A 12,862-nucleotide genomic window follows, 5' to 3' on the forward strand; every position below is an offset into this window, starting at 1 on the left:
ATCGATTAGGGTGACTTACCCTAGAGTAATCAAAACATTTCCACTTTGAAAGACTTAAGTCTTATCTAACCGGTTGTGTGGACAGTCTATAAAAGGGCGAGCACTTGCCGGCTGCTCGCACAAGGTATTTTGATTTGACCCAGGCAATGGAGCTTTTGTCGCTGCTAACACTTCTGCTATTAGCCATTGCCTCGAATGAGGCATGTCAAGTGCAGAGCTCGTCCAGTGAAACGACCAAGGACTGGTGGCAAACCGCCCAGTTCTATCAGATCTACCCGCGCTCCTTCAAAGACTCCGATGGCGATGGCATTGGTGATTTGAACGGCATAACCAGCAAACTGGAGTATCTCAAGGACTTGGGCGTAACGGCTGCTTGGCTATCGCCTATCTTCAAGTCGCCCATGGTCGACTTTGGCTATGACATATCCGATTTTTTTGACATTCAACCGGAGTACGGAACACTCGAGGATTTTCGTACATTGATCAAGCGAGCCAAGGAGCTGGATCTAAAGATCGTCCTGGACTTCGTACCCAACCATTCAAGCAACGAGAGTGAGTGGTTCCTGAAGTCGGTTAAAAGAGAGAAGGGCTACGAGGACTACTACGTGTGGCACGACGGGAAGGTAAATTCCACCACTGGGAAGAGGGAGCCTCCGACCAACTGGCTACAATACTTCCGTGGAAGTGCCTGGGAGTGGAACGAGGTGCGTCAGCAGTACTACCTACACCAGTTCGCAGTGCAACAGCCAGATCTGAACTATCGCAATCCTCTGGTTGTGGAGCAGATGAAGCGGGTGCTGCGCTACTGGCTGAACGAGGGCGTCTCTGGATTCCGGTGCGATGCACTGCCTCCGCTTTTTGAGGTCGTGCCCGATAGCGACGGTCAATTTCCGGATGAGGTTGTGAGTGGGGCCACCGAGGACAAAGAGGATCGCGACTATCTGACCACCACGTACATCGAAAATCAGCCAGAGACTATAGATATGGTTTATCAGTGGCGTACTGTACTTGATGACCACAAACGCATTTTCGGGGGCAACTCGAGTGTCTTGCTGATAGAGACGTACTCCCCCGCCTGGTTTACCATGCAGTTCTACGGGAATAGAAGCACAGAGGGAGCCCACTTACCCTTCAACTTCAACTTGATCACAGTTATGGAGCAAAGCGGTCTTTCTGCGAGCAACGTGCAGGAGGCAATCGATTTGTGGCTAAAGAACATGCCCGCAGGTCGCACACCCAATTGGGTGGTAAGTTAGGGCCATTAACCTATTATCTCTATCTGGTGCTAATAATAACGACTCCAGCTAGGAAATCACGACAAACGAAGAGCAGCCAGTCGGTATGGAAAAGAAAACATCGATGGCATGAACATGCTGGTGATGATTCTGCCGGGAGTCAGTGTCACCTACCAGGGCGAGGAGATCGGCATGACTGATGGGGAGATCAGCTGGGAGGACACTGTTGATCCGTGGGGTTGCAACTCGAATCCGAACATCTACGAACAGTACACCCGCGATCCAGAGAGGACACCATTCCAGTGGACTGGAGGCACTAATGCCGGTTTTACGAATGGATCCTCCACCTGGTTGCCACTGGCTGCTGACTATGCAACGATAAATGTTGAGAAGGAATTAAGCGATGATCACTCACACTTGAAGATATACAAGGCACTGGTGGCACTACGGAAATCTTCTAAAACTCTGCAAAATGGGTCCACAAAGTACCAGGCACTTTCTGAGGACATCTTCGTAGTCCAACGGTAGGTTGTGGGATAATTTTCCTGATTAGTAGTTACCTTACCTGGTTGCGCCCTTTGTAGATCTCTGACCAAATCGGCCACCATTGTACTTGTCATTAACTTCGGATCGGTAGCTAAAACCGTTGACTTGAGTCAGTTTGACAAGAGCCGTACCGAAAGCCTGCAGCTGCTCATAAGAAGCATTGATTCCACAAAGAAGGAGGGGTAAGTAGAGCAGAGCGCATTAGCTTATTAAGCTATTTTATAATTTTTATTTGATATTTTTATTGTCTCTTGAACAGCACTCGGTACGATCCGAAAGCCTTGAGCCTGGATCCCTCGGAAGCCTTAGTCTTAACCACCGAATAAAACTCGTTTTTTAAATGGAAAGTGTTTTTGATTCTTTGATATTCGTCTTGCTTTATTCGTAAATCCATATGCGGCCAAAAAACATTTAGCGTTTTTTTTTTTTTTTATATAATAGTAATATTAACTATACATCAAGTAACTAATTTGAAAGACATTCAATTCTTGGATGTTCCATGGAATTCTCATTAACGACTATTTACACTGAACACACAGACACGGAAAACGAACAAATTTCGCTATTTTTTGTACCCATGTTTTGGCTAGACATGTATTGCATTACTTGCGCTCTTTAACAAATATTTAACTATGTGTTTTCGGAGATAGCACATTTCGAGTTGAAAGCTGCTCACAATTAACTTTAATACGAATTCACATCGAGGTGTCGCTACGACTAAGAAATGCACCCCTAAATACCATACATACATATGTACACACATCTCAGTTGGACAACAATTAAATCTACCATGTTGATGGGCTCAAACAACACAATAAATGCAATTGTAATTGTTCTAACTAGCTGCTACATTGCAAAGGGGCTGTGTCCCAGCCCTTTTGGAACATAATTGCGCCCTCGAAAAGTCCTCTTTATCCAGTGCTCACTGTACAACGTTTGCCTCACTTAGCCTATAAGTTTCGTGTACTATTCAGATAGCTTGTAAGTTGCTTCGGTTGTAGAAAACACATTTTTGAAATTATATCACATTTTCATTTTTTTGTTTCTTTCGGAACGCTTTGAAACAACGCTTAGAATTCTAGATAAGCTTAAGTACTAAACACTTATTAATAGATTAAGGTTGACAATTTATTTTAAATATATATTTTTTAACTCTTGTGCTGAAGTGTAAAATGGAGAAACACATTTGTTTTTGGGAAGAGTTGCGAAGGTTTTTGATCAGCCGACTCTTACTTACTTATGACTCTTGCGTGCATGTTAAAATCTGAAGAAAGCCTTAAGTGCCACAGGAATATCTTCATTATTGAGATACATTGTTGTACAGCTATCGATAAACTTATATAAAAGAACGTTAAGATAATTTGTGTCTATGGGGGTAAGGTATAACCAGAATTCACTCAAATTAATAAGCGAACAAAAGTGGTAAATGAATTATTTCGCCTTCTAAGATCTGAAGATATTTCTGTGGCCCAGCTGCTCCCAATTTAGTCCCGTCCTAGCACGACCTCCTGCCCTCCTCTTGTCTGCTTTTCCGCATCCCTAGACTGATGCCGGGAATCGCTTGGGTCAACAGACACTTTCCTCTACTTACGTATGGTTGCGAGAATCTCGAATCTCCGGGGGCAGCTAAACGGGAATTGCGGCCCGCTTCTTCGCCGCACTGCCGCTGCCCGTGCTGGCGGTGTCGCTGGAAGAGCTTTGTGTTCCATGTTGCTGCTGCGGATGTTGCGTTTGCAGCTCGGCTTGTTGTCGCTGCTGCTCCTTCAGCAGCTGTTGCTGCAATTGTTGCGCGTTTAGCTATAAGTTTGTTTGCAGGACCGGCGGACGTTGGCTCCCGTTGTTTCCATGCCCATTGTTGGGAGCCACGGACATGGTTTCGCTGCCATCCACCGTTGCCAATGGAGTTGTTATTGTAGCCACCAGCGCCTCAGTTGTTGTTTCGCCAGTTGCCGCTGTTGTTGTTATGGTTGCTGCTGGGCCGCTTATGTGATTGTTAGTCGATGTGATGGCAAATGCCACGGCCGGCTGGCCATGTTGTCGCTGATTGATTTTATTATTGTTGGCCACGACTTGCTCTGTTGCCACATCGCCATCGCCATTGCTGTTGCTGTTGCTATTGCTACTACCATTCGTATTGCTATTGCTGTTGCTGTTGCCGTTGCCACTGCCCTTATCTGTGGGCGTGGTCGTGGCCGTTGTGGCATTGTTTGGCACATATTGATCGGCATATGGTATTTGATTGTACGCATTGATGTCCAGCGACGTGATTATACTGGAAATTGTCTGAGTGGCCATTTCGCACAATTTCTTCGTCTTTAGCGAGTTTTCTGCAAGTTATGGGTAGTGAATGGAAAAAATTCAGTTTTATTCTTTATCCTAGTCATTTTAAAATCAATTAAATTAAGAAGGATATACCTTTTGATTGTCAGCCTAACTATTACTTTGATAAAACTGTTCAGCTTTTACAGCTTGAGTTATTTTAAGACTTGCTATATTACCCAATTTATGATAAACTTTTCTCAATTAATTGAAGCATTTCCACAAAAATTAAAAATGAATACGAGAGATAGGTACAGCTGGTGCAATGGGTTAATAAAGTAATATAATTTAATTGATATAAATTCATTGCAAAATACGATTAATACATTGTCAGGAGATAAAATCGACTCACTTTCAATAATTTGATTAATTGATCGATAATGATTAACGAGGCAAGCAACTGTTATACCTCTTAATTGCACTATTCAACAGCAAATTACATATGTCAATAATACATTTGCCCGACACGAAGTGTGTGTATTTTGAGCGCTACGCTTACTGACCCGGGACTCGTTAACCGATATCCCTTAATTACTGACCTGTGTTTGTGGGAGTGATATGCTTCTGGATCTTCTCCTCCTGGGCACAGGTGGCGGCGGTCACCACGGCGGCGGCCATCATGGACGAGGGTCCTGTGCCAGCGGTGCGGTGCATGTTGCCGTAGCGAGGCGGCATCATACTCTGGCGCACGTTGCGCTCGGGGCGTATGAGTATTATGTACAGCTGCAAGGACACAAGCGTAGGGTCGAGTCAGAAAAGCAGTGCGTCTTTCCAATTAGGTTAATTTCCCGTTCGAGGCATTAATCGAACGACCCATTGTGTGTAATAGCTATTTGGAGGCGATATCCAATTTCGTTGTTCCCCAAGATGGCTTATCTTACGGCTTTGATTAGAAGTCAGTGCGTGACCTGCCACGCCCACCACCAAGTCCCATTCCTAATCCAAATTCAAGTGTCATTAGCCATTTCCTGCTTCTACGGCCAGCAGTAATGTGGTCAAAGCAAAGGCCAACGACTTGGGCCACTTACAGGGAGCAGAAGTGCACGCCTGAGCCCCATATTACCATACTTACACTTTAAGAATAATATAACAATGAACAATGTAATAGACGGATTAAATCATAACACGTTCACGCATTCGTTCATTTTTGTTTGATTAATTTAAATATAATTTAGGGAACGCTATAGTCGAGTTCCCCGACTATAGAAAGATCTGCCGGAACGGATATTGAATACGGAAACTTGTGCTGCGTCTACGTCTCTGGAATCAGTATGCTTTATCTCAACTTATTAGTTTCGACGTTAATACGAATGGACGGACATGGTCAGATCGTATCTGCTATTGATTCCAATCAATAATCTTTATACTTTAAATGCTTGTTTTTACCTGTTACATACTTTTCAACGAAACTAGTCTACCCTTTCACTCTACTAGTGAGGTGTAAAAAATACCGCTAATAAGATTACTATTCAATACATGAAAACACTTTCCCACCAATTTCTTGAGGTGTCTTGACTTTCTAATATATATTTAAAGCCAAATCGAATTTGTTTTTGGCCACGTGAGCGAGTTCCTGGTTCAGAGCACACATACTCCTTACTAGAATGGCACCATCTATAAAACGCTTAGTGAAAATTTAGCGCAAATTGCGAGCAGTGCTCCAGGTTTCAACTTGCGATACGCTGCGTACTGTTACGTAGCCTGCACGGTGGGTCATTTCCGCTTTGCTTTGACATTGTTTGGCTGCCATTTGGACGCCCCTTGTTATTGTTTTCACCGCAAACAAACGCGGCAAGTTCGAAAACAAACTGCGGCAGAGCCGGACGGACAGCAGAAAGGGCGCGTGGCAGTCGGAAGTCGGAATGGCTTGCCACCTCGGTTGCCAGCCTTTGTCCTGCGGAAGGAGGCGTGGCTGCCGGCACCTTTGCGCCAGGGCCTTAGTTTGTTGCCTCTTGGTCCGGTGATCCCCAGTTGTTGTGTGGCATGCCGCATTCATGGCAGCCTTTTATTGTTTTCCTTTTGCCAGACACAACCAGTTGTAAATTGCATTTTTATGGCTCAAGGTGTACGGTGCGGTTCGTGTGCTTGTGCACACTGTATTTGCCGTGTGCGCAGTACAGTGTTCCTTCCTCGTCGCAAACCAACCGTGCATTAGGTGACATCTGATAGCGTACAGTTGGCCCGGTTAGCAGCCACTGGGCCAAGAAGTATGCTCCACTCCGACATTTAATAATAGCCTTTTGCTGAGTGTTTACGGCCCTTCGCCTCCCCGGGTTTTGTTCTACTTTGCACCCGGAATATGCAGACAGACCATAAACTGTAGCTTGCTCCGCTCCGGGACCAAGAACTATGACGTGTGCGGTTGTGGGAGCTCCGCTCCGTTGCTAATCAAGTTTCTGGCTGATTTACTATTTCTACCTCCTTGCTCTTCAATGGCATAGACACTGGCGAAGGTCCTTTCTGGCATCTTTAAGTGTTATATGGAAGCCTTTGGAAACTAACTAGAAAAGTGTTTCCCCTTTAATAGCCATACAATTAAGAGACTTTCATTATTTGCCAATATAACTTGGATTTTCTGATCTAACTTTCATGCTTGGAATACTTATACAAAAAAAATAATCAAACAAGCTATTCGACATTTTCTTATAAAATTCCTTTCCTGCGTTTCACATTGCACATTGCTGTCAAAGGTCGTGTTTCCGTGTAATGAAGATATCAGTGCTTAAATGTAAGCTTCCTCCTTGACGTTTAATATCGGGGTAAACAGCTTCTTTGCCATGCTGCATCATCTAGTCCATGAACTCAACTGGCTGGCTATATTTGGCTTGTCTGGCAGTTTACTTGCATCTTAATAGCTAATAGCAGGGCGTATTAAAAAATATGTTGGCATGGGGACCGAGTATGCCAACATAAAGGACGCGCGCCTTTGGGAGGAGATCATGACCAGTTCAGCTCCGTGGGAGAACATGGCTTGTTGACATTTAAGCTTCATCTCGGGGAAACATCATGAAATGGGCAAGGACCAAGGAATATGGACCAAGAGGAAGGGTAGGCATTAAAAACAATATGGTTGGAAGCAACACATCGCAATCGATGCAGCCGGTTGTTGAATTGCCAAACCCTTGGCTTCCGCCTGTCCTCATCTTCCGTCTTATTGCATTTTAATGAAACACTCGTCCACGCGTCCTGAATAAACGGAATGAAATGGAATAAAATCGCCGATGGCTTCTGCATACTGTGGCACCAAAAATCATTCAACGGTCGCCAGATAAATGCGCAATAATTAATGCATAACGCAATTACCAATCAATTTACAGAGGACCCGTGTGGATATGAATCCCCCCAAGCCGAAGCCCAACCCACTCCCAGCTATCCGGACTCACTCACCTTGGGCGAAAAGAGACAGGCGATGGTCACGCTGGCGGATAAGCTGATGGTCACCGACATGCTGGTGATGCGCAGCGGAACGTGGTTGGCGGTTCCGAAGTAGAGCGGTACAAAAGCCAGCCAAATCACACAAGTCGTGTACATGGTGAATCCTGTAACAATAGGGTTAAGTAATCAATCAAAGTGGCCAATTATGGGCATTATGGCTTCATAATTATAAAACATTTCTGCACTAGAACTCTGAGGTTGCAATGCATAAAATATAGACTTATAAATATTTCATGCGTGTATTGTTTCGAAATAACCAAATTACCCAAATACAAAACACATAACTAAATTATAAGGAGTTCATTCATACATGTTGTGCTATTTTATGCACTAAATAAACCAGTTAATAGCATTGCTGCTATAATGAACCAGGTTATAGACAATGCAAACCCATGCATGGCTTTTTGTACAGACCCTTCCAATACAATGCCAATTACGCCGAATTATAGCTCTTCTGGAAATAAAAAGCTCAATTACTCACCAATATGCTTCGATTCGTTGAAAGCCTCCGGAATCTTTCGCGTGAGCACCGCGTAGACCGTGCAAATAACAATCAGGAAGATTGGGTAGGAGAACGCAATCATGTAGGAGGCGTCGATGTACGAGTCGCAGACGAGCAGATTATCCTCGCGTGTGGGATAATGGTGCATGGCATGTGATGGCGCAATTACCATCCAAACGCCGTTGATGAGTATCTGCGAATGGAGTGAATGGAAAGAATGACACGGAGTCATCGCAGGGCATCTCGATTCCACATCCGCCCCGTCGGTCACCGCCAGGAGCGCCACCAGACCACTCCACACACTCACCTGCACACTAACCAGGCACGCACAGATTACCAGCTGGGACTTGGGACTAATGAAGGAGGGCCTCTTGGCGGATTGTTTGCCCGCTTTGAAGATCCGTGCAATGCGATTCGTTTTGGTCAACAGTGCTGCATAAACGACCGTGAAGCAGAAGCCGACACCAAACCTGTGTGGAAGCGGAAAAGCGGAAAAGAGGGAGTTTCGGAGGAAAATTCACACGCATCATCTCGGCAATTTGCACACTCACCGCTGAATGGCACACACTATGTTGGTCGGCTTCAGGACCAGGGCAAAGGTGACACCGTAGCACATGAAAATCCCCGCCAGCAGGATGTAGCTCAGCTCCCGACCAGAGGCACGCACTATGGGCGTGTCGTTGTGCCTGTTGGGTGGAAGGTGAAGGAGGGAAAGGCGTTACTTCAGTTTCAAACTTGCGACGACGTTTTCTTGCGCCAATTAATGCATCATTTTTATGTGTCTGCCGGTTAACTTTGTGGCGAAGTTTGCCCGGAAAGGGTGAAACTTTTTAATTGCTTTCCATATCCATGCAAGCGGACAATTGTGTGCCAATAAATACAGTCAGAGAAAAACATAGCTAGAAAACAGGCCCTCATGAAATATTTGGCACTCAGATCAGCTTGATCTAGATCCTTTAGCTTGTCACTAGTATAACAATAACTATACTTATAAACACAAGAACGAATGCATTGACTATAATATACCCGTTACCTTATCTTCAAATTATTTAATTATTGTTAAAGTATTATATATTGTCTAAATTATTTGAAGTTGAGAAAATATATACATTAACAAGGTTTTATGATAATATTGGACTATGTATTATTAAAAATGGTCTTAATAGAAAAGGAATATAACATCCTGATGGGTTTTTGGATTTAGAAAGCAAATTTCATTGTTAAATGTTCGATCTTAAGACTGAATTGTTTCAAATGGTTTTATAAAAGCCATTAATAACTATTAAATATTATTAAAAGTAATTTCCTATACCCGTTTTTATCACGGTGTATGCGCTGCTCACCTGACAAATACGCCCATTACGAAGAGCGTTACTAAGATCCCGGTCGCACTGAACGCCATAGCACCGATGGCCCAAGCGGACTCCGGACGCAAATATATCTCCGGGATGGGGCGGCAGTACTGCTTGTGGGCGTCGGGAAGAGTGCCCAGCTTGCACAGCTTGCAATGGGTCTCGTCATCCGGGTGGCGGATCTGCAATGGACGCACCGCACAAAGGAACACTTGATAAATGGATGGGGCGAGCACAAAGGCGGCATGTTTGCCATTCACTTGCAGCCCCTTTCAGGCCTGATGGCTTAATTGTTTTTGCCCCATTTTTCCCATCTCCCGTCAACGCGTTAGTTCCGGAATAATTCACTTGGCGCTACATTTCAATCTATTCGAAGGGCCAACAAATAAATTACTGGCCTCAGATGGGCTTCACTTACTTGATAGGTTGTGCAATTGAAGCAGTGCCAACAGCAGCTCTCGCCTTCCACGTACTTCTTGGCCTGACCCACAAGACATGGCAGGCTGCAGACAGACTCCGGCGGCTTGGGACTCAGCCGCTTAAACTTCACCTCTGGGTTAGCGGGATAATGAGATCAAAATTAGTATTGATGAGGAGCAGTGAGCACGAATACATTAGGTTACAGGAGACTAAGGATGCACGAATTCAGTCAGGTAAACTTAATGTTGAAGGGTTCCTGGTATTATACTTTTAAGTATTTCCTACTGGGGGCTTTATCTTACCCGTCATATTAAGCCGCAGCTCGCCCTCGGTGTACTCGCCCACCTTGACCCAGTGGTACTGTCCCGCCTGGGACTGCTTGAAGTGGATGATGTTGTACCGGGCGGGACCGTCGCCGTTCCCGTCGAAGCGGAACTCGTCGCCGCTGAGGCCTGCGGAGGGATTGATCGAATAGGAGTTAAATGGGTTTATGGTTTCACGCCTGCCAGAGACGACTTCGCCGACTTTGCCGCTTGCCCGCTCGCCCTATCAGAAAATTGACAATCTGCGCTAGTCAGTCAGGGCCTTTGGCTCCTTCCCGTCCGTCTGTCTGTGTAATTTATTGAATTTCAATCGAGTTCAATGACGATGACAAGCAAGTCAATTTTCCACTCGAAAGCATGGCCAATGCGCCTTGTAGGACTCTCGCAGGCTGAGATATGCCATTGTGTGTGTAAGTGTGTGTGCGGGGCTTTTGGCCCAACTGCAAGGACGGGTTGGCAGGAAATTTCCACTTAAGCTATGTGCGCATCACTTGCCGACTGAAGGAACTAAGCGAGAGCAAAGGGATCTGAGTCAGTCGGACATCCTGTTTTGAAAATTCCCGGGAATAGTTACTCCGTTAATTTAACTTGCTTTTATCCGGCAAAAGTGGATACACGGCTTCTATTACTCACTCACCCTCAAACTCCACTTTTCGCAAATATTTCAGCAAGTCTGCACCCTTCGTTGGCTTCATGGCCTCGCAGAGCGAAGGACCTCCGCCGCACAGGTCGCGGTGCATATCCCTAAGGAGAGGAAATCACATTACATTTTATTTATTGCTACTCCATAGGTTGATAAAAACTAAAAGGGTTGATCAAAAGAACTATTATTTTCTTAATACGTTTAAAATGATAGTGGGTTGCTTCCAAAATAAGCTTAATCGTACCTTAGGGCGTATGCAAATGCCATCACCGCATCGCTGACAAACTGCAACTGGTCCTCGAAGTCAGTGTTCTGGCGTGAAAGTCGCTCCTTTGTGGTGCACTGTTTGGTGTAGTTATTGTACGGAGTGCTCGTACTGCCGGGATATCGGCACTGAAAGTGATCCTCCCAGAATTCTGAAATCAAGATAACCATTTAGCGAAAGGGGATACTAATAAAGGACTACTTATATCAGAGCATTAATGAACACCAGCTTAATTTTAATCGGTAATTCACTTACCCACAAACCAGGGATTGCGTTGATTGTTCTCCACCGTCAGACTGAGGAAGTACTCCTCGAACCCGCGCACCGGATTCGCCTGCGGCTGCACAGACAGCGTGCCTTCCACCTGTTGATGACACCAAGACACACGCGGCGTATACTTAATGAGCTTGATCAGAGAGGAGGACCATTTCTGGGCTTGAAGGGCTTAGACAAATTAATTAGCCACGCACAGACAAAGGCACGATTAATCCAAATTGAACCATAATTCATCATGGGAAAGGGCGTGTGAAAGTGTTCTTTCGGCCGCCATCATTTATAATTTTTTGGTTATCATGTAATGGGGTTGGGCCCTCGTATGTGCGTGCGTGAGTATGTGACCGAAATCCGAGTCATTAATCAAACCGAGTTGTTCCGCCCATTTAGGCTCATAATTTCCGGCTGACGGTAACTGGCCCGTCATCCGGTCTGACGGAATAGTTCACCTACCTCCGGCTCGTAGTCGTCGGACACCAAATTCCGGGCACTCCAGCCATCGGATCCGATCCAGGAGAAGGAACCAGTTGCATTCGCCCGGCGCACCGCCCGCATCACTTGGCGCACCTCTTGATCCGAACCGAAGATAATGGCCCCTGGGCAGCGGCGTATTAAAAGGATGCGAAAGGAGGAAGAAAGAATTTAATTTTAATTGCAATCAATAGTGAATGAGCGGCTTTTGTGCGCAAAAGAAAACAATCTGCAGCTGCCAACTGCTCTTGTGTTCTCCTTTCCGAGGGCGGATTAAAGTGTTTTTATAGTATTAAATGACAGCCCATTATTTCGCTTTGAATATTAATTACGCAAATGCTATATAAATTAAGTTGGATTACTATAGCCGTTAGGCGTAAAACAAGTCTATAAAACAAGGGTATGGGGGGTACAAGGGGTACACATGACGAAGGGTATATATTGATGTAATGCAACCACTTTTTCAGATGTTCGCCATTTGGCGACGTATCTTTACTATATTTAGATTTTCTGCCAAGGTATTGTTCTTCAATTTGCAAGGAAAACAATATTTTAATTGGTCCCAAGAAGCGAACAGAAAGTCCACAAAAAGTGTGAAGATATCATTAGAAACTCCAAGCAAACAACGTTCCCAATGGCCAATTGGTAAAGCCGACACCTAAGTCGCTTGTGTTCTACGGATGGAAATCAGGAGCTTCTAAAACTATCCTTTGGTTAGGTGCTTACCAAATTTTCCAACGCTTTCAGCCCTTATTGTTTCGCTCTGGACAAACTTGTATGGGATACGTGAGCTGCAGTTGTCACTTCTTAACGGTCCGCCCAAGAGGTCCTTTGTCTTAGCCATAATTTTTTGCCCCTTCAACATGTCCCGGTATCGATTTGCCACTGCCGCTCCGCCACTCGAAGTAAGAGGAGGGAATCTTATTCAAAGGAAGCGGCGGCGACAACGGGAAAACTTGTCGATACTTTTGTGAAGTTAAGGATATTTTCCTTGGATTTTCACTTTGCCTTAGACATGCACTTGAGCGGCTTTCTCGTACACAGTAGCCTGTTTATACCAGTCGAGAACCACGGTTAT

General features: G+C 45.0%; 2 protein-coding genes across 6 annotated transcripts in view, besides 1 other annotated feature; one reads left to right on the forward strand and one right to left on the reverse strand.

The window, feature by feature from the left end:
- The first annotated feature begins 117 nt into the window (after positions 1-117).
- Mal-A8 (Maltase A8) lies at positions 118-2,125 on the forward strand. The gene is made up of 4 exons (NM_136540.3): positions 118-1,247; positions 1,305-1,759; positions 1,820-1,963; positions 2,041-2,125. Exons 1-4 carry the CDS (start codon positions 147-149, stop codon positions 2,105-2,107), a joined length of 1,767 nt encoding a protein of 588 aa, NP_610384.1. The 5' UTR covers positions 118-146; the 3' UTR covers positions 2,108-2,125.
- mtt (mangetout) overlaps positions 2,120-12,862 on the reverse strand; it is a 58,339-nt gene continuing 47,596 nt past the window's right edge. For 4 of the 5 annotated variants that reach the window (NM_136542.3, NM_001144147.2, NM_001273877.1 and 1 more), the window contains 13 exons: positions 11,767-11,909; positions 11,296-11,404; positions 11,020-11,191; positions 10,770-10,876; positions 10,112-10,261; positions 9,808-9,941; positions 9,381-9,571; positions 8,589-8,723; positions 8,345-8,507; positions 8,017-8,230; positions 7,488-7,639; positions 4,640-4,823; positions 2,120-4,108 (listed from right to left, as the gene is read on the reverse strand). In NM_136542.3, coding sequence (NP_610386.2) covers positions 3,579-4,108; positions 4,640-4,823; positions 7,488-7,639; positions 8,017-8,230; positions 8,345-8,507; positions 8,589-8,723; positions 9,381-9,571; positions 9,808-9,941; positions 10,112-10,261; positions 10,770-10,876; positions 11,020-11,191; positions 11,296-11,404; positions 11,767-11,909 — 2,384 coding nt within the window. In that variant the 3' untranslated portion in view covers positions 2,120-3,578. Of the gene's footprint in view, positions 4,109-4,639; positions 4,824-7,487; positions 7,640-8,016; positions 8,231-8,344; positions 8,508-8,588; positions 8,724-9,380; positions 9,572-9,807; positions 9,942-10,111; positions 10,262-10,769; positions 10,877-11,019; positions 11,192-11,295; positions 11,405-11,766; positions 11,961-12,862 lie in introns of those variants that run through there. The other variant, NM_206058.2, reaches the window with a different exon arrangement.
- Positions 5,274-5,514: a mobile genetic element.

Source organism: Drosophila melanogaster, chromosome 2R, assembly GCF_000001215.4.
Source record: "Drosophila melanogaster chromosome 2R".
In the NCBI taxonomy this organism is placed as follows: Eukaryota; Metazoa; Arthropoda; class Insecta; order Diptera; family Drosophilidae; genus Drosophila; species Drosophila melanogaster.

Coding starts and splice junctions, on each gene's coding strand:
- Mal-A8 (NM_136540.3), top strand. CDS start 147: ATGGAGCTTTTGTCGCTGCTAACACTTCTGCTATTAGCCATTGCCTCG. Junction 1,248..1,304: donor GTCGCACACCCAATTGGGTG/GTAAGTTAGGGC, acceptor TAACGACTCCAG/CTAGGAAATCACGACAAACG. Junction 1,760..1,819: donor GACATCTTCGTAGTCCAACG/GTAGGTTGTGGG, acceptor CGCCCTTTGTAG/ATCTCTGACCAAATCGGCCA.